This window comes from Rattus norvegicus, chromosome 13, assembly GCF_036323735.1.
Source record: "Rattus norvegicus strain BN/NHsdMcwi chromosome 13, GRCr8, whole genome shotgun sequence".
NCBI lineage: Eukaryota > Metazoa > Chordata > Mammalia > Rodentia > Muridae > Rattus > Rattus norvegicus.
This window is the reverse complement of record NC_086031.1, coordinates 46608049-46633023: the sequence shown is the minus strand read 5'-3', so window position 1 is coordinate 46633023 and position 24975 is coordinate 46608049. Positions and strand designations below refer to the sequence as shown.

Sequence of the window (24975 nt, the reverse complement as noted above, 5' to 3'; positions counted from 1 at the left end):
CTCACACCCCCATCATCTCCCTCATGCACTAACTCGTGATGGTTCATTTCTCTTGTCAATTGGACAATCTAGAATAGCCCGAGAAGTGTCTAAATGATGAGCTGTCTAGACTGGGTTAGCTGTGGGGCCTGTCTGTGGGCGATTACCTTCATTACTTATGAGGTGGGATGACCCGCCCATTGTGGGTGGCACCGTTCCTGGACAGGGGATCTTGAATTGCTCTTCACTATGGATGTGACCAGTTCCTTCAAATTCCCGCTGCCTCGACGTCCCCTGGTGAATGACTGTAATCTAGAACTGTGGGCTATAATAAACCTTTTCTTTCCTAGGGAATAAACCCTTCCTTTTGTCAGGCTGCTTATCACAGCAATGGGAAACAAAAGGAACATGCCCCTTATGTTATCAGAAAGGCCTGGAAAAGGACTAAGCCATGCAATGATGGCCATGCCCCTGTGGTTGACTGTCAAACAGGCAGTCTTTAAAGATGTAGACATCACTGCTGTAGGCCAGGAGCCCTGCCCCACCTCCTTGCCCCTTTCTCCCTAGGCCTTGCTGATGTGAGGACCCTGGCAGGCCTCTCTGCCCTCTGTGCGTGGGGTCTTCCAGAGCTCTAGGCCCCACCCCCACTCGGATGGAAATCCCCTCACAGTGCGTGGGGAGGCTTGCACACCATGTGCTACCTTCTGCACTGAGGGCTGCTGTCATCCTCTTTCTTCTGCCCCCTCTTCATCTCTGTGAGAATGTTCCGGAGACCAATGTCATACTTTTCTCCTATTGGTGTGAAATTTATCTAAATCATTTTTAAGTTCACAATTTAGTGACATTCACGATGTGTGCATGAACTACCACCTGTCCAGTTTCAAAACACCCTCATCGTCCCAGAGGACACCCATACCACTGGCAGTCACTCGCTGAGCCTCCCCCAGGGTCTGGCACTAATGGTGTTCTGTCTGTGCAATTACTGATTCTGACTATTTATATGAAATCGCTACAAGGGACCATTTGTATGGGACAGTGTGGGCTCTTTCACTGGACGTGTTTTGGGAATCGTTCCACATTCTGGCATACGTCAGCATTTCGTTCTTTTTGGTGGCTGGATACTAGTCCATGGTATGTATAAACCGAAGTCCTCTTCCCCATCAGCCCACAGATGGATGCTCGAACCATTTCCACTGTTTGGCTGTTGCAAGTGATACGAGCTGTGCACATCACTTGTTTGAGAACCTGATTTAAATCCGCATATACCTCGGAGTGAAATGAACGGGCTTGCGGATAGTTTCGTGTTTTAACTTTAGAAAAACTGCCGGACTATACACTGTCTTTTAAAATAGCATCTTCACTTCGGGACTTTCCTGTGTAACGAAGACAAGGAAACTGGGTAGAAAGGTTCTGGTCTGGGAGGCAGGACACCTTGGACCAACCAGCGGGGTGATCCTAAGCAAGTCACTTGCTCTCCTCTGCTCTTGATTCCCCATCAGAAAATCGAGGAGACAGGTTAAAATCAAATAGCTCTCATAACATTAAGTAACCTTTGAGCCTTCTTCCCAAGAACGATGGGGGAGGGATTTCTCAGGCAGTGGGGATGCGGTTGATGTCTTGATGGCCTTTATCTACTGTGCTGTTAAACTGTGAATTTCAAACATCCCCAACAGCTGGGCTTTTTCCTGCCAGTGTATTTCTGGTTAATGAATAGCTTCTGGCTCCCTGACTCCATGGAGATTCCCCGGATGAATACCACCCCCTCCCTTTCCCATCATGAATGCTCCTTGGCAGGTCCTGAGCCAAACATGGTGGTCAGGGAGCCCAAACCGAGCCTTGCCATGCTTTTCCTGAAGGAAGCCCACGCCTTCCCTTGGTATAAGCTCTCTCCATGTGGGGCCTTGAGCTAGAGAGTTGGGCTGATCTCTGCAGCTAAAGCAGCTGAAGTGGAAACTTAAGGGTTCTTTGAAAAGTCGACCGGATGGTGTTTTGCTGGGGCAAGCTCGTGGAGGAATGTTTAGCCGGAGCAGACACAGAAGGAAGCATGTTCTGCTAAAGCAAGCACGTGAAAGGGCACGTGCTGAAGGATTCTTTGCTAACGACACGCATATATCGGCCCACCTTGCATTGGGCGGTTGAGCTCCATTGGTTGGGATTCCATAGAGAGAAACGCATCAAAAAACTTCTGGGGGTGTGCTGCAGTTCTTTTTACTGCTGTGGATTTGGGCTGATTGGTAGAGGGATGTCAATTGAAACAGACACATACACTGAGGCAAGACCTGTGGAGGACACGGGATGTTTGGGGGGTATAAATAGGACTAGACAGAGAGTGATGGAGGCCGAGCTTGCCTTGCTTACATAGCTAGCCATGCAGTACTTGTGGGTCTTGCATCTTTGCTAAGACAGGCACAGCCGAGAACCTCTCCTGATGTTCCTCCTGGTCCTTCCTGCTGCCTCGAGCTGAGGCTGAGGCCTGGCCATTTCTGCTAGGTAGTGCCAAAGTTGCTGATTCCTGTTTATATCCTGACTCTACCAAACTGGACTGCTGGTGTTTCGGGGAAGTGTTTGCAAGTGGACCAAGCTGCCGCTGCTGACCTGTGAACTGAACTGTCTGATTTCCAGACAGCCCAGATGGGCGTTGCGTCAAGGAACCTTTCTAAACACGTCCACTTCCCACCCCACCCCCACCCCCAGGTATCCTTCCTTTTCCTCTACCTCTGGTGGGTCGAGGGCTAAAGGGAGGTTAAAGCTTTTAAGAACCATCATTAAAAATAGGTTTTGAAAAAGAATTACAAGCATCAGTGGGCTCTCTGGAGGACAGTGTAAGGGCCATCTTGGTAGCCAAAGGGCCCATCCTTGGAAGATTTTCTGCTCTCTTGTCTTCTTCCAGCCCATTGGCTTCCTGACAGCATCTGACCTATAGGGAAGGAGATTTTCCCATCTTAGTCATTCAGCAGCTTGTGTTTTCTGGTGCTACCTGGTGGTTTTCTAGGGAAACAGATACACACACACACACACACACACACACACACACACACACACACACACGATGCTTCCCTCCCTCAAGCTCAGGGATCTTCACAGAAGAGGGAGTGGGAAGACTGTAAGGGCTAGAAGTTGTAGATAACATCATGGTAACTGTTTTCTGGACACAGCAGAGCAGGTGCAAACATGAATGCACAGTGACTGTGAACAATACACAAAGACCTGCACACACCACACCTGTGTACACCAGACCTGTGTACACCAGACCTGTGCACACCAGACCTGTGCAAGCTCCAGCCAGACAAAATCCAGGTTGGAGTGAGAGAAGGTGAGCACAAACTTCACTACCAGCTGAGGAGCTGTTGACATTTAATGGCTGCTGGGAGAGAAAGTCAGTTCTCTCTAAGACGGGACCCTTAGTAGGGCAGGGTGGCCCCACTCCCGGGAGTAGCTAGGCAAACTAGACTGGATGGAATTTAAATGATAAAGATGAAAACTCAGACTTATTTAGGTAAAGAGGGGAAGGGAGAAGAGGCCTGGGGAAGAGGAGAGATGGGGGAGAGGATGAATGTATTCAAAATATATTTTATGAAATTCTCAAAGAATTGATAAAATATTTTTAAAACAATACTATCTAAGTAGTTTATTTCATTTATTTTGCTCACTTGTTCATTTTCTTACCCATCCTCATATCCATCTGTCACATGTTCTGAGGGGCTACTATTATGGCTTTGGTACTGCAATAAATTCCTGATAATAATAAACAAACTTTACAATGTATGGAGCCCAACTTTCTCACATGACTTTTTTGGGATGACTGCAAAGCAAAGGGTGCCATCATGGGAGTGGCAGTAGGAATGTGGAGCAGATAACTCACTCTTTCCCTAATGAAAGAGGCCAAGGTCACAGGCTGTCCTGCAGAGATGTCAGTCTTTCCTGGGCGAGTGGTCAAGACATCGTGCACTGAGGTCCTGGAGGAGCAGCATGCCAGGGCAGACTGAGAAAGACCAGATAGGCATGTGGTTAGAAGCTCTGAGCCCATAAAGGAGGTTAGCTTGAACTTGGGGACAACAGTGAGAGGTGCCTCGGAATGGCATGCCTGTGTTTGTACCTTAGAAGTAACAATTCTGGTTGTGGATGGAGAATGAAGGGGCTGCGGGGTGTGCAGAGATGGGACAGCAGGAGCTGTTGCAGTCACTCTACCCCGGAACACTGGTGGTCAAAAACAAGGCGGTGTGCATGGGAAGGGAGGTAGGTGGATAGAGGCTAGACACACACACACACACACACACACACACACACACACACACACACACACACACATATACACACACACACAAACAGGGGTGGGGGGTAGTGCTGGTTGCTGAAATGAATGTAAGCCAGAACTCTTCATTCTGACATGAGGAGGTGGTGACTGGTGATGTTTCCTGCTTCAGGACTCCACATCAATGGCTTTGTCTCCAAGGAGCTCTCGCCTGGGCCCTGTTCTCTACCGGCTTAGGATGAATGGGTGTGCGTGCAGTTGACTTTGGGCTTCAAGTTCCAGCCAAGCAGGGGTAGAGTTATGTGTCCGGCTGATACAGATGTTCACTGAGGGAAGCTGGGGGATTCTGAGGATGTAACCTGCTGCCTTGCTCTTCAGCTTGTGTAATGCTGGCAGGCTGGAGCTCCAGGTGGTCCCAGAGTGCTGACTTCTCAGACAGCCCTCCCCCCTCTTCTTGGGACCAAAGAACATCACTGAGGTCTTATTTTTGAGTCCTTACCCAAACACATTCTGCTCCAGGCACACTCAGCAGATGGTCCGGGGAGGCTTTGAGCTTGGTCCCTCTCTTCCAGGCCTCTAGGCCAGTACGTCTTTCCACGATTGCGCTGTGCAGAGCTGTTTTTCTAACATAAAGGGCCTCAATTACTGGTGGATGTGTCCTCTTGGGGCAAGCAGGGATGTCCAGAGATAATTTTGATTGGCAACCAGACTGCCTGAGCCCTACTGACCTTGGACGGGTGGGGACCAGGGATGCCTCCAACACTACAATAGATAGAGCAGTTCCCATGCCACGGACTGTCCTGTTCCAAGGTTAGAAACTCTGGTCAAGGGGATCCCCTGTTCTGTGGTCAAGAGGCCCCTTGGGTCTTTTGAGACCCTGGGGAGACTAGAGCAGAGCATAAGGTCAAGAGAAACTAACTTGCTGTTGTTTTTTCTTTCTCCAGCTGAGCACTGTCTGGAAAGCCCACGAGGAACGGCGCAAGGCATCGAGAGCCCGTGGGCTGGGCAGTGCGGAGCAGGGCCTGGCGCTGAGGATGGCCAGGCAGCAGGCGCCACCCTGGGTCCACGTAGCCCTCATCCTCTTCCTCCTCAGCCTCGGAGGGGCCATTGAGATTCCGATGGATCGTGAGTTCTGTGCCCTTTCTTCCGGTTTTACTCCTGATATCAGAGGAATGGGTGCTGGGGAGAGAGGGCAGGGAGGTGAGGGGGAGAGAGAGTAACGGTAGATTCCAGGCTTTAGAGCTGGGTTTTCCCCAAAAGACTTGGTGTAGGCTTCCACTGGGCGCAAGCGTCTTCTTGGAGATGTGGATAAGCTGGTTGGTGTCTGTGTTGTTTGGAACCTGCTGAGTGGAACCAAGGATAACCCCATTTGGGATTCTGAGAGCGACCTGGAGCTGTTCCCTCTACTCACACTGGCACAGCCAAGGCCTTGGCGTACCCCTTCTAAAGGCAGCTTCGGGGGCCTTACTCGTCTCTCTGACTCGACACACCAGAGCCTATGTCCAATTGTGGTTGGAGGAATAAGGAAGATGGTGACCAGCCTGGTAGAGGATTAGGAAGGCTTTGTAAAGGGCATAGCTAAATGAGACATTAAACCACATTATGTGGCCATCAGAGAGCCGGACACAGGTTCTTTCTGTCCTAGTACTCCCCAGGTACTATCCAAAAAGGAGAGGGGACTTGTTTCTGCCTCTGGTGGTGGAGCCCTGTCTGAACCTGGCATTCTGAGCTAATGTCTGCATCTCTTATCTATCGGCACCATTGCTGTGTTCACTGATGGCTGGTGATCGGCGCCTTGCTCCTTGGCCCTGTCTGTAAGCATGCGCCCCTTCACCACAGTTTTGGCACTCGCGGTGGATGTCTTCTCGTCCTCACATGAAGGTGCAGGCATAGCACCTCTGCCTCCTGTTCTCTGCCTCAAGGAATTCATGGAGCCCATGTGATCCCAAGACAGACCTGGGCACTCTCCAGTTAACAGATGACTGAAGGAGGTGGGAGGTGAAGGTGGCCTCCAAGAAGGCCCCACAGGGCTCTAAAGCCAGACCTCTTCCACCCCAGTCATAGCTTCATAGCTATCCAAGAGGAGCCTACCCTTCTGGAAGACAGAGGCTGATAATAACTATGAACTGATCCCACAAGCAAGCCGGGCAAGACCGCTGCTGCCTCTGTGTGTGCGTGTATGTATGCGTGCGTGCGTGTGTGTGTGTGTGTGTGTGTCTGTGTGTGTGTGTGTGTGTGTGTGTGTGTGTGTATGTGTGTGTACACACAGAAGGAGGGGGAGAGGAGAGCTGTGAGTTAAGCATTCCCATGGCGACTGTCTGTGGTTGGCTCAAGGAGAGTTCTCATTAACAGCCAGGCAGACAATCTAATAAGCATCGTGATAAGGGTGTGTCCCTGGAGAGGAGGGTGCAGAGGAAATTGGGTTATCGAGAGCACGGTGAAGGCTCATTTCTCTTCTGCTGCTTCTCACCTGCCGTTAGATGTCCAGGGCTGCTGGGGGAGGGGCGCCTGCAGAGCGAACACAGAAACAGATGGTGTGGACTTCTATATTGAAAATATGGATTTCCATGCTCTACTGGAGCTGGAGATACAACAGGAAGCTCACGTACTGCCTGAGGCGGAAGGCTGAGGGCCCTGACTTCCTCGCCATGCACTCTCCGTCCCAGCTTCCTGATGGAGGCCAGGGAGGACTCTTCCTTTTATGTTGTATATACACAGACCAGGCCCTTCCTTGCCTGGGTCACACCTCTCATGGTGATAAAGTCAAGAATGGAGTCTGCATCTTTGGACTGTACTACAGCACATTGATCCTACTTAGTCCTTAGACCCCAGTGGAACTCAGCTGCCCTAGGTCTGACAGGGACCTCCGGGCTCTACTGAGCTCACCGCATGTGGTTCTCACAGTGAATTTGGATGCTGGTGGATGCCATCCTTAGCTGGCCTGTTAGGAAGCAGGAAAGAGGCAGAGGCAGCAGTAGCTGAAGTTGGTCTGGGCTGGCGGCATGGACATCCCATAAAGCACCACACCTCCCTACTTGCCGGAGACGATCTCAATGACTCTTCTGCAGAGCCGAATTCAAAACGACACAGCAAGGGCAAGGACTTCCTTGGCAGGTTTCTCCTCAGGCTTAGCCACGTTCTCTGGGATTGGGACAAGTCAGGTGTTTCTAACGTACCCCCTTTGTTTGTAGGGTGGGACTGAGGGTGTTGGGCTTCAGACTGGCTTGTCAGGTGTCTCCCTCATTTGCCCCTTCAGGGCATTCTCTGTGCCTCTAGAGCAGGGACGTTGCTTCCACTCTGGTGCTTGGCACAGCAGCTTTCTGGAGCAGCCCCCTGGGAGGCTGCACAATCCTCTATTGAAGTGCCCAGCCTCTGGGTCCAACTGCCTTGCCAGCAAAGTCACAGGCCACCTCCCTTCCATTAGCCTGGAGGAGAACAGCATGACCTTTGAAAAAAAAGTAGTGGGTCACCTCATCGACCAGAGCAGCTTTGCCAAAAAGTGAGTTGTCTGGGAGCTTGAGTATACTTTCCTTCTCCCTTCCACTGAAGGGGAATCAGCATTTCCTCCTAGGAGCCCCCAGAAGAGGACGGCAGAATGGAGAGATGCCCCGCCCACCTCATCCAAACAGGGCTATGGGCTGTAACATGCCCATCCCCCCCATCTCCCATCCTCCCAGGAGGGTGCCCAGAAATCAACTACTAGAGCCCAGGAAGGAAAGGGCAGGAAGGCAAAGCCCTGGAGTCAGGGCAGACACAGGCTCACCCCAACAGAGGTGGATTAGATTATCTTCTCCTTCTTAGAAACCAAAGGAACAAGTTCATTCTCCACCTGACATCGCCAGACAGCCAGCTCCATGAGCATGCAGCGGGGTGACAGAGAGAAGCACTGTTGTCCTTGTCCCCAGACAGGCTGTCACCAGCACCACCACCACTTGTCTTCTGGCTTGATTGTGTCCCAGCAATAAATCCCCTGGGAGCTCAGCAGTGACTGAGATGTCATTGTCCCATTAGGCAAGCAGACACTGAGGAGGCCCTGAGGTAGGCAGCACAGCTGGGGACGACAGTCAGCCAGGTCTTATCTGACTTGGCAATCTCCACTTGAGGAAGTACCTGACTACATCCTCAGGGACCTCAGCCTCACGAGGCCTGCGCCTGAGCCCAGCTAACTCACTTAGAGGATGGCTTTTGGAAGCTTTGCAACCACCTCTGGGGAAACTGGTACCCATCTGCCTCTGAAGCCAGGGTCCAAAGGACCGTAGCCATGTGACCACCCCTCCTTGAGTTCAAGATGCTCTGGAAGGAGACCAGAGCCTGGGAGTGGGGTACATGAGGACCAAGAGGCATCGCTGCATCCTGAAATGAAGCCAGAGCCCAGCTGGTAGTTAAAAGGAATGTGCTTAAGTGCCAGTCCTGCCTGTCTGGAGACCAGCCCCCTCTCTCCCTCGTCCCCTCCTGTGCCAGCTGCACCATCTTTCGGTCTTTTTAGAATATCTGTTCTTGGCAGGAATCCCACATGCAGGTGAAGGTGCCAAAGCAAGGAGCACCACAGAGCCTGTGTTCAGGGTGGGAGCACTGCAGAGCCTATGCTCAGAGTGGGAGCACCGCAGAGCCTGTGTTCAGAGTGGGAGCATCGCAGAGCCTATGTTCAGAGTGGGAGCACCGCAGAGCCTGTGTTCAGAGTGGGAGCACCGCAGAGCCTGTGTTCAGAGTGGGAGCACCGCAGAGCCTGTGTTCAGGGTGGGAGCACCGCAGAGCCTATGTTCAGGGTGGGAGCACCGCAGAGCCTGTGTTCAGAGTGGGAGCACTGCAGAGCCTGTGCTCAGGGTGGGAGCACCACAGAGTCTGTGTTCAGGGTGGGAGCACCGCAGAGCCTGTGTTCAGAGTGGGAGCACCACAGAGCCTGTGTTCAGAGTGGGAGCACCGCAGAGTCTGTGTTCAGAGTGGGAGCATCGCAGAGCCTGTGTTCAGAGTGGGAGCACTGCAGTCTGTGTTCAGAGTGGGAGCACCGCAGAGCCTGTGTTCAGGGTGGGAGCACCGCAGAGCCTGTGTTCAGAGTGGGAGCACTGCAGTCTGTGTTCAGAGTGGGAGCACCACAGAGCCTGTGTTCAGAGTGGGAGCACCACAGAGCCTGTGTTCAGAGTGGGAGTACTACAGAGCCTGTGTTCAGAGCCTTGTTGGCTTTCCTTTTGGAGTTTTTTCATTCCTTTGCATCCAGCCCAGGCAGACTTGGACAGGTGATAAGCAGAATGGCCCTTCCTTACTCTGAGGGCCACACCACCCAGCTCATGAAACCTTTCTAAAAGCCATACCACGAAGCCTTTCCTTTGCTGGCAGCCTGCACAGTGGGCCGCTCATTCCCGCCATGCTCCCCCTTATTCATGCCCTTTTCTCTCCTCCTGTGACTCTCCTGGACCTAGGTGAGCCCTGGGTCCCTTCAGGCTGACCTTTCTCAGCCTGCACCTCCTTTTCCAAGTCCCTTCACTCTGGTGGCAAGGCATCAAGATCTCCATGACTCTGCTTTAAAGCATGATACCTCCTGCTCTCCCTAACAGCTCTCACTCTGAAAGGGGCAGCCCAAGGTCCCCATGCACCAGAGTGACACGAGGATGTCATGGTCTCTGTTAAGGAAAGACACTGAAGAGTCCTAGAGACCTGTTTTTGTCTTTTCTCCACATCTGTTTGATCCGAGGCTTGCTTTCCACATCTAAAACCTTGCTGCTACTAACTGCATGGTTCATAGGTCTCAGCACCACCTAGGCATTTGTCAGAAATGTAGGACTCAGAGTGGATGCAGTGTCATTGTTAGAGCACTTGCCTGATGTTGCTAAGGCCCTGGGTTCTATCCCCAGCATGGACGGAAACAAGATAGAATCTAAGCACCACAGCAGACCATTTGAGGCAGAGCCTGCGTCTTCTCCTCTTAGAACTCGAGGAGCAAAAACACACCTGTGCACGGCTCATGAGTTCAGACGGGGCAGGTGAGGACATGTGCAGCCCACCTCTTTGTCCCATTTGTGAGGAACACAAGGAGCAGTAGGCTTGGCCACTTGCCAGGAGTCTGTCATTCAGGGACAGGATCTTTGTAGAACGTGTGTTTGTGTAGGAGAAGCAGTGTGGTGAGGGAGCGAGGTGTGGGGCTCTCTGAGCCCCTATACTTTCGACCTTTGTCCCAGAGAAGTGGTTCAAGTCCTCTCACCCCCAGCACCTCCGTGCTGACCCTGTGCACCAAGGCTCTCCCATCCCCCAGTGGTATGAGATGCCAGAAAACATCTGAAGAGTCTCTTTCAGGCAGTGTTGGCATTTGAGGACATTTGAACTTGCCTGGTAACATCTTCCTTTGGTTACTTACTGGTCCTGCCCCACTCTGTGGATACAACACCTTTTCTATAAAGTATTTGTTTGCTGTGTCTGTTCTCCAGCCTTGCCTGGCTCTTCTGCCAGGCTCCACGTCTGGGAGAAACCCCCCATGCCCAGCGCTGTCCCTACGTTGCCCCACTCCAGCCTTGCATGCTAGGGCAAGAGGACACCGGATAGACAGCTGATCAATTGTGTGCAATAACTCTGTTCTCCTTCTCTCCCCCTCCCAATGCTAACCCACTGGAACTAACAGCAAGCATTCAGAATGAGCGTAAGTGCCTGGTGTGCCTCTATGCCCTTGAGCCTCTGGGAGGTGGGAGGTTGGGAAAAGGCCAGGGGAGAAGGCTGGGCTTGAAATCAGTGGCCTCTTCACTGCCTGCTAGACTGATCCAGCCTAGAGCCCTACCGTGAGTCCTTTACCAATGGAAGAGAACTTCCCCAGGAAGGGGGCGGGGGCAGCGAGGTGGCAGAAGAAGGTCTATCGTTGGCTGGGTTGCTCCTTAGCTACTGCAGTTCATTCATCTACTGCTGGTTGGCACTGCACCTCTGGGCAGAACACCAGCTTAGCAGTACACGGGGAAGCCCTTGGGAAAGTCTAAGGGACCGAAGCCTCTGTTGGCTCTCGACAGTCTGGCCATCTCAGAACCGTCACAGCCCTGAGTTCTACAGTCACAGCTGGTTTTGTTTCTGTCATTCAGCACAAATTTAGCAGGAACGGCTGTGCCCTGGCGGTGTGCTGAGCACTGGGGACGTGGGCTTGGGTGAAAGAAAGCCTGGTTTTCACTTGCTTAGAGGGATGCTGGCTCCTCGTAAAGGGTTCCTATTCCCAGACTCCGTCATCTACCTCTACCCTAAAATGCCATTTAAGAAATTACCTTTTTAGAATAGGATACTTCTCGTGCTTGCTTGCTTGCCCGCTTGCCCAGGTTGTTCCTTGCTGCTCTGGACTTTAGCCACTCCCTAAGCCAAGGGCAGGGCAGGTCTCCACAGTTCTGACTCTTGCCACATGTGTCCTGTTGCAGTGACCCAACCCCCAACGATCACCAAGCAGTCGGTGAAGGACCACATCGTGGACCCCCGAGATAACATCCTGATTGAATGTGAAGCTAAAGGGAACCCCGCCCCCAGGTGAGTAGAGTGGTGGGGGGGCTGAAAATCCACCATCGAAATGAGTCACTTGCCCCATCTTGGTCATGCTGAAGGCAAGCAACTGCAAAGTTTGGCACAGGGCTGGAGGGGATGGCTCAGTGGTTAGGGGTGAGTACTACGCTTGCGGAGGTCCCGAGTCCAGTTCCAAGCATCCCTGTCAGGTGTCTCACAGGCACCTATAACTCTGGCTCCAGGAGGGTGCACTGCCTCTGACCTCCACAGGTAGAAGCAGTCACATATACATACCCCCCCCCACACACACACACTCACTCACTCTTTATTTAAATGTTTGGTTCATCCATCCAAAGAATATGCATTGGCACCCACCAGGTCCCATACGGGCTCACTTTTGATTAGCAGGTGTGACGTGGCCATGTGGCTCAAAACACAGGCTGCTGTCACTGTGTGCTCAAATGAGATAGTTGCTTCAAAGCTCTGAGCCTCCATTTCTTCCTCCCGAGGGGAAACAAACAAACAAACCATAGAACTGCCCTTTTTACAGGGTTTTCACCAATTTCAGCAAATTGGGAAATTTATCTCATAAGGAAACCAGGCTCGAAGGTGTTGAGTGACTTGTCTCTGTTGCAATGAAACCCTGGAATCTCAGTGTGTATCCCAGGCTGGCCTGAAACTCATCATTCTCCTGCCTCAGGCTCCCCTCCTAAGTAGTAGGGTTTCTGCTATATGCCGCTAGACTCAGCTGGATGTTATTTTCTGATGATTCTGGGTGACCATCATCCACCCCATGTTCAGGCTATGGGAAGTCCCTGTTCCTAGCTAACTCAAGGCTTTCTGAGTGTGTCTTTGCTTGTCTCAAAGAAGTCAGTAGACAGGAAGGAGAAGCCTGTCCTGTCCAGACTGGTCCGTGCTGCCACATGGTCTTATTCATTTACCCCTCTTCCTCTGGGGCAGAACCAGTGCCTTCCTGAGAAGAGGGGGGGGGGAGATCTTAAATGCCTACACCACCAGTCACCAGGGTGACCGAACCAGGGATAGAATAGGGTTTAGACCCACTCCCGGACTACCAAGACAGCGCTGGTTCTGCCAAATGATACATTGTAGCGAAGGGAAGATATTAAGTATGCTACTTACTTAGAGTAGCACAGTGTGTCTCAGACGATGAGGTGGGGAAGGTTTCTCTGGCCCTGAGTTGGTGTGAGGCAGTCAAGCCAAGAATGATGAGCTGAGAATAAGCAGGGACTCCCTCATCCCAAGTGGGAGTCACCATATAAGGCCAGTCAAGACACTGGTGTCCATGCCTCTGCCTCTAAGATTGGTCTTCTCCACATGGATCCTCTGAGGGAGACAAGGATTCTGAGCATCCACTGTGGTTTCTGCCTCTTGTGTTTCTACCACATCAGCACAGGGAGCCAAGAATGTGTGCTGCTGGCTTCAATGTCAGGCTGGGGGACAGGAAGATGATGATGATTATGATGATGATGATGATGGTGGTGGTGGTGGTGGTGCCTCTCTTCCTCCTCCTCCCTCCCTCCTCCTCCTCCTCTTCTCTTTTCGCATGAAGGGTGGAACTCAGATCCCTGTACATACCAGGCAAGCACTCTGCTACTGAGCACCCCTCCTTAGGTCTGCAGTGGCATTTTAGGCCTTTCATTCAAAGGAACAGGGCAGCCTGTGCCACTGATGTTAACCAAATTATACTATTGAGGCATGGCAGGGCAGAGGTGGCAACCCTGCATTCCTAGGGGGAGATCAGGAATCACAAGGTAAAGAAAGTCGCTAATTCTGGGTTTGACTCGTTTGTTTAAAGAACCTTTGAGTTATGTGCTCACAGAACAGAACCCACCAGAGAAGCTGGGTGCCTACTACCTGTTGCCAGCCTTAGCTTGTGATAGCACTCATAGATGTGTGGTCCCAGTAGACAGGGCCTGGGTCTTTGCATTCTTCCAAGCTTAGTGGCTCTGCCCAGCCAGGACGGGGTCCATTGGCATGGAGGTAGACTAGAAGTCTGCCATTGAGTGGGGGCTAGGAACCAAGCCATTCCGGTCCTTCCTTAACGGTTGGCCTGCTGGCCCCTGTCGTCCACAGTTTCCACTGGACTCGCAACAGCAGGTTCTTCAACATTGCCAAGGACCCACGGGTGTCCATGAGGAGGAGGTCTGGGACCTTGGTGATCGACTTCCGCAGTGGTGGGCGGCCTGAGGAGTACGAAGGGGAGTACCAGTGCTTTGCCCGGAACAAATTCGGCACAGCTCTTAGCAACCGCATCCGCCTGCAGGTGTCCAGTAAGTGCCAGGGACTCTCTGGTGGGTGGGGGAATACAAGAGGCCCTGCCCTCCGTGGGCCTCTCCCACCTCCAAAAGAAAACTTCCAGACCAGTCAGTACGACTTTAACGGCTGATCTGAGCACTGGAGGAGGGGAGGGGAGAGGTGAGCAGAAGATGAGCATTCACCGTCACCGTCCTCCTTTCAAGGGCCACTCTGTATGTCCTCTCTCTTGCCTCCCCCCATTCTCCCATTTCCCCTTCTCTTGCTGTCAGCTGTACTTCACCCTCTTCTGTTTCTCTCCAGAATCTCCCCTGTGGCCCAAGGAAAACCTAGACCCCGTCGTGGTTCAAGAGGGTGCCCCCTTAACCCTGCAGTGCAACCCCCCACCTGGCCTCCCATCCCCCGTCATCTTCTGGATGAGCAGCTGTAAGTGTGGAAGCCTGGCCTCTCTGAGCGCCCAGCTCTAGAGGGTGCAGTGGATGGGTTGAATGGGGGGTATGGTGGTTAATATTAATTGTGAGCTTCTTAGGCTTTAGAATCATCTTGGAGATGAATCTCCGTCTGTAAGGGATTTCTAGGTGGGTTAACTGAAGTGAGGAAACCCACCCTAAATAGGGAGCCAGGCAGCAGCCTGTATCTCTGTTCCCTGCTTGTGGGTGTTGTGTGACCAGCTACCTCCTGTCTGCCATATGGCGGACTTCCCTTGGACTTTTAAGCAAAAAAGCAAATAAACAAACAACAAAACAAAAACAAAAGCCATTCCTTAAGTTAGCTTGATTCCCAATGCTGCAGGAGGATGGAAACTCGCAGCAGGGCTCACTCTGAGGCCGGAGACCGACGTATGAGAGGCGGATGTTAAGTGACCATGTGGCTCAGACAGCTGTGCAGAGAGGTTGCCGGTGCTGTGTGGTCATGAGCAGGTGGCTTCAGAGCTCCGAGGAGAGCTTTGTGCACTGCCATTGTCCCTCTCTTCCTCCTCACATGTGGGGAAGGGTGTCTGGCCATCAGATGTCACATTTATCACTGAGTTAGGTCCATGACACCCCATGAGTGGATCTCACGGCCCTCCTCTTCTCTCTGTCCTCATCATCTCCCCAGCCCACAGTCTCATCATTGTGTCTCCCTAGGCCTTGAGAATGGAATCAGGGAGCCTCGTTTGCATGTTTTTACTGCTCCTCTCTTGCTTCAGGACAAGCCTAGACTCCTTTACCTGGGACAGTCACCTCTGTGACCTTTTGCCTCTCCAGCCCTTCCCCCTCACCCTTTAGTTCCAGAAGGCTACAGACACATTCCTCCAGGTCCTCAGGACCTTGAAGGTCTGTCCTTGTGGCTGACACAGACATGCAGACTTCAGGCTTCTCCTCAGGACTCCGTAGAGGACAAGCCCCCCTCTGCAATCCCACCCTTCCCCCCAGTACACGCTCCTCTCCACACCACATTACAACGACTTCTCTATAACCCTTCTCTCCTGCTAGACCGGGGGTTTGTCTTTCTTTTCCAAACCCCTGGAACATGTGACCTGGCACATAGTAGGCCCTCAGCAGATCTCTGAGGAGCGCTATTTGAAGAGCAGAGCACTTGTTGTGGGACAGTTGGTACCACAGACATGAAAAAGAAGCTGCGGGACAGGAAGTAGATCGGCCTGAAGTGTAGGTCAGCAGACGGACAGCCTAGAGAGCTCACCCTCTGCTAACATCAGGTCCTGAAAGCCTGCCCTGTTGACATCCTCAGCCACAGCTGTGAGGACGTTCACTCCCAGTTCTGCTGTTCGCTGTCTCTGAAACCGGAAGGCCTCTTAAAAACCGACAGTGTGGATCATCAGTTGCCATACATCTGACGATTATAATCGAAAGTTGCATTTTGTTTTCTTAAGGGTAAATGAAATAAAAAACCGTATTATAGTTGGTGATGGCTAAAGGCCAAGTTCAGATGTCCTTAGCGCACTCCTGAGAGCCGTAGTACGTTCAGGCATCAGCTGACTACTGAGGTATAAAGATAGAAGAGCGTCACTTGTGGCCTGCACAGCGCTCCCTGTACAGTGTGCACACTCGGTTCCTGACTCAAGGAGCAGGCAAAGACCGTGCTCTCCCTCTGGCCTTGAGGTCGGACAGGTTGTGGCACAAGCGGGAATTGGAAAACTGTGGTCACAGAACCTGGGCAGAGTGAGCGCGTCCGTCTGGGTTTAAATGCACCCTCGCATGCATTCAGCCGTCCACTGTCCTGTAAGGAGGGGGGCACACCCTGCTGCAGCACTGGGAGTTGCTCACTAATGGCAGGAAGCTCCAGATTCCACCTGGTCTCCTGAACTGCAGAGACGATTGTCACCGAGTCCGCCTGCTAACCTCCTGTCACTCCTCTGCTTCCCCACAGCCATGGAGCCCATCACCCAGGACAAGCGTGTCTCCCAGGGTCACAACGGGGACCTGTACTTCTCCAACGTCATGCTGCAGGACATGCAGACCGACTACAGCTGCAATGCACGCTTCCACTTCACCCACACCATTCAGCAGAAGAATCCCTTCACCCTCAAAGTCCTCACCAGTAAGTGGAAGCCCTGCTGGGGCTGGGGCCCCAGGGCGCAGTCCCTAAGAGCACACATCATGCATGTCTGAAGTCAGCCCAGAATCCTCTCTGGCTCATGGTGCCTCAGCCTTGTGCAGCATCTGTGGATGCAGAAGCCTTGTGTTAAATGTAGTCCTATGCTAAGCCAGTGTTTGTACTTTGGTAGGAACCAGAGTCACCTACTGAAGGCCAGCCCTGTCTTATCCCAACAGGCTTGGGTTCTCTGGACCCTTGGCGTTCATTCAAAAGTTCCTGGGGTTAGAGATGACTTTAAGTGACCAGCACATCAGGAGTCCCTGTTTTTCACTTCTAGTCCCTGGTGTTTCCAGGAGGAAGCCAGTGCCTAAGACAGTAGCATCAGTGGACAAATTGAACAAATTGTGTCTGTATCTGTAGTGCGTTTTTTCTGAGCCACACGGACGTGCTGTGCCTATAAACTGTAGATTTATCTTTCACATTGTGGGATTTAGTTTTATCCCCTTATTGTTTCTAATAAAAAAAGATAGGATCCCCTGACCCACTACAGTGGTAGTGGCTCTCTGCAGAGGTACACAAGGACAAGCCAGGCAGGAGCGTCAGCGATGCAATCCTTAGCTCGTTCAGGATATTGCCTGGGTTCATTTACACCACGGACAGGTAAAGAGTCTCTAGTCTGTCTGATTCATGCTGTGAAAGTCATTGTCGGTGTTGTGCTGTGGATGGCGAGGAATGTGAGGACACCAGGCCAGGGACGCCACAGGTCAAAATGAGACTGAGCCTCTGCTTTTCAAGATCTGCCTCCAGGGGCTCGTGCTGCCCTGGGAAGTCCCCTGGGGGAAAGTCTAGGTGCCTTGTTCAGCACTGGGAGGCCTCTTTAGTCTGTGCCGGTGATGGGCAGGTACACCACAGCGTCCACACAGCCTCATCCCTTTCCTCGGGGATATAATGCTCACCTGTAAGAACCATCATCCTCTAGTTTGCCTCTCCTGGTTTCTTCCTCTTTTAGTGTGGCCGCTGTCGTCATCATCGTCGTCCTCCTCTTCCTCCTCCTCTTCTTTTCAGTTTCTTTTCTTCCTCCCTCTTCCTTGACTTCTTTTCTTGCTATTCTTTCCCTCTGAACGCCTTTTCCCCTCCTCTGGTCACCCGCCTCCTTGTCTGGAATCTGTCTTTACCAGTGGGTGTTGTCTGCCAAGATGAGACAGACAGCCCAGGGCATTGCTCAGAGCCCAGCATGGAGCCTTCGGGATCCTGCAGAGTCCCTGGCTCTCTGACTCCTGGACCCACCCCAGGAGACCCCTGGGAAGGGAAGGACTTGCCTGCTGTGCCTGCTCAGTGTACTCCAGGTGACTCTGCCAGCTGGCTGAATGAAGGGGGACGGTGTAGTCTGCCCAGGACCTCTGAGTGGCCCCTGCCAGGACAGGGCTGGCAATGAGGAGGAGCCAGTAGGAGGGACAATGCCATCCAAAGGAGGAGGATCGTGCACTGCCTTCCTACCCAGCTAGAAAGGGTGATGCTGGAGTCAGTCCGCCGCTGCGGGGCGTGAGCCAGGTGCCATGCTGTTCTGGGCAGAGCCCGGGAGCATGTACAGGTTAAATGACACTTAGCCATGGGACTTTCCAGAAGCCTTCTTTTCTCTAGAGGATGTCAGTAAGGGATACTTGTCTCTGCTTCACCTCAAGTCTCCTGTCCCATTGGAAACTCTCCTCTCCAAAGGACAAGAACCCTCCTTGGTAACCTCAACAGAATGTTACCAGCTTCCTGGAGTCCTCCCAAGAGCAGCTCTGGCTGGAAACAAGTTCTGGGCATCTGAGCCAGCCTAGAATTGGGCGCAGTTTCTTAAAATAACACAGTTGGGCTCTGTTGACTTTCCTGTCTAGAAAGGGCACAGGCTTTCTTTACCTCCTTCAGAACCAGGTCTGGGTGAGAAGCCAAGTTGTCTGCTTGTAGTTTGCCTTTGGGGACAAAACCAGTCTTATTTTATATTAATTTCATCAAAGGAAGAAGAGAAAGATATATACATATATTAACATAAATGTATATATTAACATATATAAACATATATATGTAAATATATATGTGTGTGTGTGTGTACACCAGACAACCTAAATATTATTTTTAATCTGTTTTAGAATGAAGTAAAAGGTAACCAGGTTGAGTCAGACTGACACGTGACTTTGTCCACACTGTGACAAGCATGAGGGCTCGACCGCTCCAGTAAGAGGCATCCTGGTTAGAGAGGAGGGTGTTTATCGAGGCCGACAGTGGAGTGTTCCCTACACTTTCTGGCTGTGTTCAAATGGTATTCCTTAAGGACAGAGTCTCCCTAAATCTCTTACATATGCTCCCACAGCTGTAGCAAGCTTGGCACATTGCTCCTCCCCCGGAAGCGAGACAGGCTCTGTTATACCTGGGACCATGGGAGTGAAGAAGCCCCTTTTATCTAAGCATGGCATTGTGCTCCCCCAGAGGAAAAAGAGAATCTTCTCTCCCAAGCACTGCCTCAGCCCCACTTCCTGGTACCACTGACCCCTTCATTCCACTGTGGACCAGTTTCCACCTTCCAGCCTACATCCATCCAAATTGACTTCCAGAGCAGACCAGGGAGCGTGGTTCGATACCAGGCCCAGAGAAGAGCTCTCAAGCCCTCTTACAGTCGCTTGAGATGGGACTTGGTCTGTCTTTAAATATGCAAGTGTTCTAACACAGCCCCCTGGCTGCCCCTAGGAAGTTGGACTGAGTCCTGGCCTCTCAGGCTGTTGCTTGGCTTCCAGTCAGCTGCATACTCCCTCCCCTATGGGCGCCGTCAGAACGTGAACCCTTGAAGGGGGTGGGTAGTGAGTGAAACAGCAACTTAAGGGCAGAGGCGTATTTATGCGTCCTGTTCTAAAATGTCTTCATGGAAGACTGAAGGACCAAGGCCTTTCTTTAGTCACTCACATTGATTGGAGTGGCAGCCACTGATACCGCTTTTTAAAGAAAGTTCCTGCCCCCTTTGTTTTTTCAGAGAGCTCTGGGTCTCAGACAGAGGACTCGACCCTTCATCTTGCTGTCCTGACCCACTCTTTCAGGACCCTCCACCAGGGTCTCCCTGCAGAGGCCTGTCAGGGTCTACAGTGATGGCCACATGGTCACATGCATGCCCAGAAGCAGGCATGTACCACGCACTCACGCACACCTACCCCCTGCAGTCTAGCTGCTGACAGGCAGGCTTTGCTGTCCTCCACGGGTGTCACTAACACTCCTTTTTCTCTAGCTGGTCTCACGTGGAGTCCTGGGGGCCTGGGGAGAAGCTGGTTCAGAGCCAGCTACAAGATGCTACAAGACACTAACTAATTCTTACCTCATTTGTTCAAAGTATAGATGGACCAAGCAGAGTTCAAGCCTAATATCTCTACTTTCAAAGTAATCCTGTTTTATTATTGCTTTCTTTTGCAGGGTTTAACCACTTTGTTTTCTTTGAGCTCCTTTGCGTTGATTGTTCGCTACCAAGTGCATCCCTCTTCCAGCTGTGTCGTTTTCGTTTGCAAAACCCACTGGTGCTCGCCTCATTCGTGATGTGGCTTTGCATTTCCGTTCTCTCCCTCCTCATGTTCGCACCCATACCCACCCCGTGCCTCCCTGTTTGCTCACCCTCTTTTGTTTATTGCAGACAACCCCTATAATGACTCGTCCTTAAGAAACCACCCTGACATATATAGTGGTGAGTCCGAGGAGTAACCTCTCCTGTCCTAACCCACTTTGGCTAACTTGACTGATACCGTGACATTAACTCCTCCTGGGTGGCAGAGAGGACAGCTGACCAGGCCAGGTGCCAAACGGGACACCTCGGGACACTGTCTGCCTGGAGCAAGGCGGTCAGTGGTGGGGGCGTCTGAGGTGGGCTCACCTTGAAAGTTCCTCCAATGTGCAAGTCTCCCTTTGCTGAATTCTCAGAAGGTGGCTTCAAGCAAGGGAGATCTCCCTGAAAGACTCAGCAGAGACTTAAGGGTCAGTGGAGATGGACGGAAAGTGGACTTTTGCATCACTGTGCCCAAAATATCTGAGAAACAACTTGAGAGATGAGAGATTTGTGTCGGCTTACAGTTCCGGAGCATTTTGGTCCACTGTGGCGGGACGCGGGCACACGGTCACTTGTGGCAGTTTATAGAGAGGCTGTTCACGTCACAACAGACTAGGAAGCAGAAAGCAAGCTGAAGGGCCAGATGTCCTCCAGGGACCCACCTCTAGTTACCTACCTTTCCCAGCTAGACCACCCCTCCTGAACCTCTCACCCACCACTGCATCAGCACCATGAGCTGAGGACCAACCATGAGCTAGGGCAGGGGTACATTTCAGATTTAACGGTCACAGAGGCTATCTGAGAAGAGGTGAGAGTCCACAGTCAGGAGGAAACAGGAAATCTGGCTCCTATTTTGTGGTATGAAGAGCTCAGCCAGCTTCTGTTGAGTTAACTCTTCGGTGTCTGGTATGAATTACCTGCTCTATAACTTCATTTTTTTTTTTTTGTTTTTTTCCTGAGAGTACTTTGGCATAGCCAGGTCCTGGAGCTCTTTGAAAGCTGGAGAGAGGGCTCAGCAGTCTGACTGTTCTTGCAGAAGACCCAGGTTTAATTTCTAGCACCCATATAGTGACTTAGACTCATTTGTAACCCCCTTTCATGGAATACAACACCCTCCTCTGGCCTCTGCAGGAATCAGGCATGCGCATGGTACACTAACGTGCTGGCAAAATATGCATAGGCATAAATAAATCTTTCTAAAGACGATTTAAGGTTTCTCTAGAAAATGCTATGAATAATCCAAGTTCTCTCTCCAGGTGAGTATAAATGTCCACCCATGTCCTTTTCGCCCTTCCGGCAGCATAGACAAGCCCAGTGCCCACCAGCCACATCTGCAAGTCATGGAACGATCATGATGAGTTATATTTCTAGCAAACCACAGCTGTCTGCACGCTCTGATTAATGGGGGAGCTAGCTATTTGCACACCTGAGTCTCCCCTCACTGTGGCTCATGAGTGCCTTGTGTTCCATGAGCAGCCGTCAGGCTCAGCATTTGCTGCATTTGACAAAGCAGCTGGTCCCTTTATCAATTATGCTTCTGAGCTGAGTCTAGGTCCCCGAGGGGATCTTTGGGAGCTCAGATAGGTAGGACTGAATGTCTTTACTGAGGTTGCTGGTATAAGCAGTGATCAGAGTCTGGAGTGGAGGCTGAGAAATGAGAGCCAGGGGAAACAGAGGTTCCAACTTGGCACCAAGCAGCAAGAACCACGCTGGGACTTACTGCCCAAGGAAGCAGGCAGCCTTTGTTAGATTCTGGGGGTTATTTGTTTTCAAAGTAATGGAGCCAACCACCGCTGTGCCAAAGGCGCTGCTGGAATGTGCCTTTTTCTAAATGGAACCCCAAATATCTATTGTAGGAAGTGCTCTGAAATCCAGAACATCCCGTAGGTCGCCTGGCTCAACCTTGTTGTTGTAAAAATATAAAAAATTAAAAAAAAGTATGGTTGTCTTTTACCTCTCTAGGTCTGTCACCTCAGTGCCCCAAGATGTCTGCTAGATATCTTGGCGGAAACACATCCCAACTCCAAGGAGGCCCAGTGTCTCCTGCTGCAGCACACTTTCCTACTACACTCAAACCATCACATAAAAGAACACACAACACAATAATCTTTGACCCAATTGGTAAGATATAATTCCCCTCCTAGACATACAAAGCCCAGTACCATCCATCCCTTAAGAACATTAATAACAACCTGTAAAAAACACAGAGCGGAATCTTAACATCACCTGCCATGGCTTCTCGCCCTCTCCCTCCTCTCTCTTCCTTCAAACTCTTCTCCCGCCCATCCTTCCTTCTCATCCAATGGCAGGCCTCCTTCTATCTTGTTCCTGCCCTCACCTATATTTTACAATTTAAATGGGGAGAAGGTTCTGGTGAAGTGACCTGAGTCCTGAGCATGTGACTAGGCAGCTGTCCTTGGGGCAGTGGAATTAGTATCAACATACAGATAACTCCAGGGCAAACCACAACACAACCTCTTTGCTTTGTGTAAGGCAGGGGGGTGTAAAGTTGTTTATCCATGGAAGATGGCCGAGAGATTTCAGCCTTGTCACCCAGCTTGTCCCCAGAGCTCAGCAGTTTCAGAAGAGAATAGTGAGATCCAAGAGTTGCTCAGGACTGTGAGACCGACAGAGCTCACATGGAGACTGAGCCCTGATTCTCAGTCCCCACCAGGAGGCTGGCATGGCCTGAAGCTTCGAGGAAGGATGTAAAATTAAGAGAGGCACACACTTAACAAAGGTTTTAGACAGAAAAGGCAAACAAGAAAATGAGGACGTTCTTCCTGGGTACACAGAGCTCCTAGCCAAGGGACATGGTCAGTGACAAAAGTCCAGTTCATACCTCTCTTTGGCTCAAAACACGATATGTCTCTTTTCTAGAAGTAGGGTCAGCCTGTTCTAATGATCTGCACAGAGAGTTAGCATTCTCTGGACATGGGCACCTCCCCTCTGATTGGCAGAGAAAGGCACTTGGGTTTTGTTCCATCCAGAAAGCTGGTGTTTTATAGTGTGTATCTGGCACTGTGCTGTCTCCAGTCGCCAGGACACACCACCGGGTGACACTAGGCAAGCCATTTAACGCTTCACAACTCTGATTCCCTCATCTGCCAAATGGGTGGATTACTAGCCTGAAAGACGGTTGGAAAGGTTAAAAAGGGTCATGACCCACAGCTGCTAAGCTGCAGTACACGCTGACAATGTTACTACAGAACCCGCTGTTGGATTTAAAGGGGGAAGTTTCGTGGGGACTGGATTGTATATAGGCCATCTGTTTCTAAATTAAGGGAGCTGTGGAGACTTTGAAGACAAGACCGGGAAAGCAAGGCAGGCACACTTATAGGAGGAGAACTACTCCACAGGGAGTGACGTTAGCGTACGCCAGAGAAATGAAAACTGCCCGGTTTTCAAGAACTGGGTAAGGAGAGAAGCTACAACTATTGCACAAATGCAGGATTCAAATTAATTTTACAGAAGGAGTTTCCTAACACCAAGACACATCAAGTGTTTCTAGATACACACACACACACACACACACACACACACACACACACACACACACACACACACACCTGTCCCATATCTTTTGCTCTGCTATTCCTGGGGCCAGGACGCCTGCTTCACATGCCTCTGGTCCTCAGTTCTAAGAACTAAAGGCAGCAGAGAGAACTGGATGTAGGGTCCAGCTACCACAGAAGGCTGCATTTGGCAAAGGTCCCCAGATGCATCTGAGGTCTTGAACCATGTTCCGCTGACATGGCCTACTGAGTGAAAGGAACAGCTAAGTCTGTCAGCACTTTTGGCCTGTCTCAGTAGAAGAGAGCAAGAAACTGTTTCTCGTTTGACCCTTTAAAGCCAATTTGATTAAAGTGGGGTCATGACCTGATGTCCCCTGACTGACCATCTGGCTCTGGGGATCCATGAGTTCTCTCTGTGCCTCAGGCACCTTTTCTTAAGTTTATGCAGTTTTGAGCTTGGCATCAGTCAGGGTTTCTATTCCTGTACAAACATCATGACCAAGAAGCAAGTTGAGGAGGAAAGTGTTTATTCAGCTTACACCTCCACATTGCTGTTCATCACCAAAGGAAGTCAGGACTGGAGCTCAAGCAGGTCAGGAAGCAGGAGCTGATGCAGAGGCCATGGAGGGATGTTTCTTACTGGCTTGCTTCCCCTGCATTGCTCAGCTTGTCCAAGACCAACCCAGGGACAGCACCACCCACAATGAGCTGGGTCCTCCCCTCTTGATCACTAGTTGAGAAAATGCCTTACAGCTGGGTCTCATGGAGGCATTTCCTCAACAGAGCTCCTTTCTCTGTGATAACTTAAGCTTGTGTCAAGTCGACACATAAAACCAGCCAGTACAGCATCTGTATCCTGGGGTTCTTTGATATCAAGGTAGACGCAACCTGAACTGGTTTTGGGCAGAGCATCCCTCTCCCCAGAGTGAAAAGAGCTGTCCTAGCTAAAGAGATATCTTTTACCACATAGAACCTCGAGCAAAAGTTCCCTTCATCTTGGTAGTTATTGGTTCCTGTGTCTCCTCCATGGAGAGAAACCAGGTTCCCTCCCTTGGGGACAGGGGCTCCCAAAGTCACCAGCCAGATCCTCTTGCTTAAGCTTTTATGTGAGTTCCTCCTGCACAGCTGACATTTTTCAAAACCTCCCTTCAGCTCCAGCCTTCTTGTTCCTCTGTAAAGCCACTAGTCATCACGGTCCCCTGCAAGATTCCATATCCTTAAGAATCCAGTCGAGATGCTCTGGACCTCCTCTCTTCACTCCCTCCCCAGCTTCTTGGCTCTGAGCTTATCAGTTGCTACCAAGGAAAGCTGGGATCTTAGACACTGAGGATAGGAAAGCAGACCAGAGCAGTTAACACAGGAAAAAAAAATGCCCTTCTCCTTCACCTCTTGGCCTT

General features: G+C 51.2%; 1 protein-coding gene across 24 annotated transcripts in view; it reads left to right on the top strand.

Annotated features, from left to right (window-relative positions):
- Positions 1–24975, top strand: part of Nfasc (neurofascin) — a 186621-nt gene that overhangs the window by 102966 nt on the left and 58680 nt on the right. For 11 of the 24 annotated variants that reach the window (XM_063271965.1, XM_063271972.1, XM_063271971.1 and 8 more), the window contains exons 3-9: positions 5176–5356; positions 10842–10859; positions 11611–11716; positions 13784–13980; positions 14267–14389; positions 16334–16504; positions 20154–20204. In XM_063271965.1, coding sequence (XP_063128035.1) covers positions 5176–5356; positions 10842–10859; positions 11611–11716; positions 13784–13980; positions 14267–14389; positions 16334–16504; positions 20154–20204 — 847 coding nt within the window. 24 annotated transcript variants of the gene reach the window in all.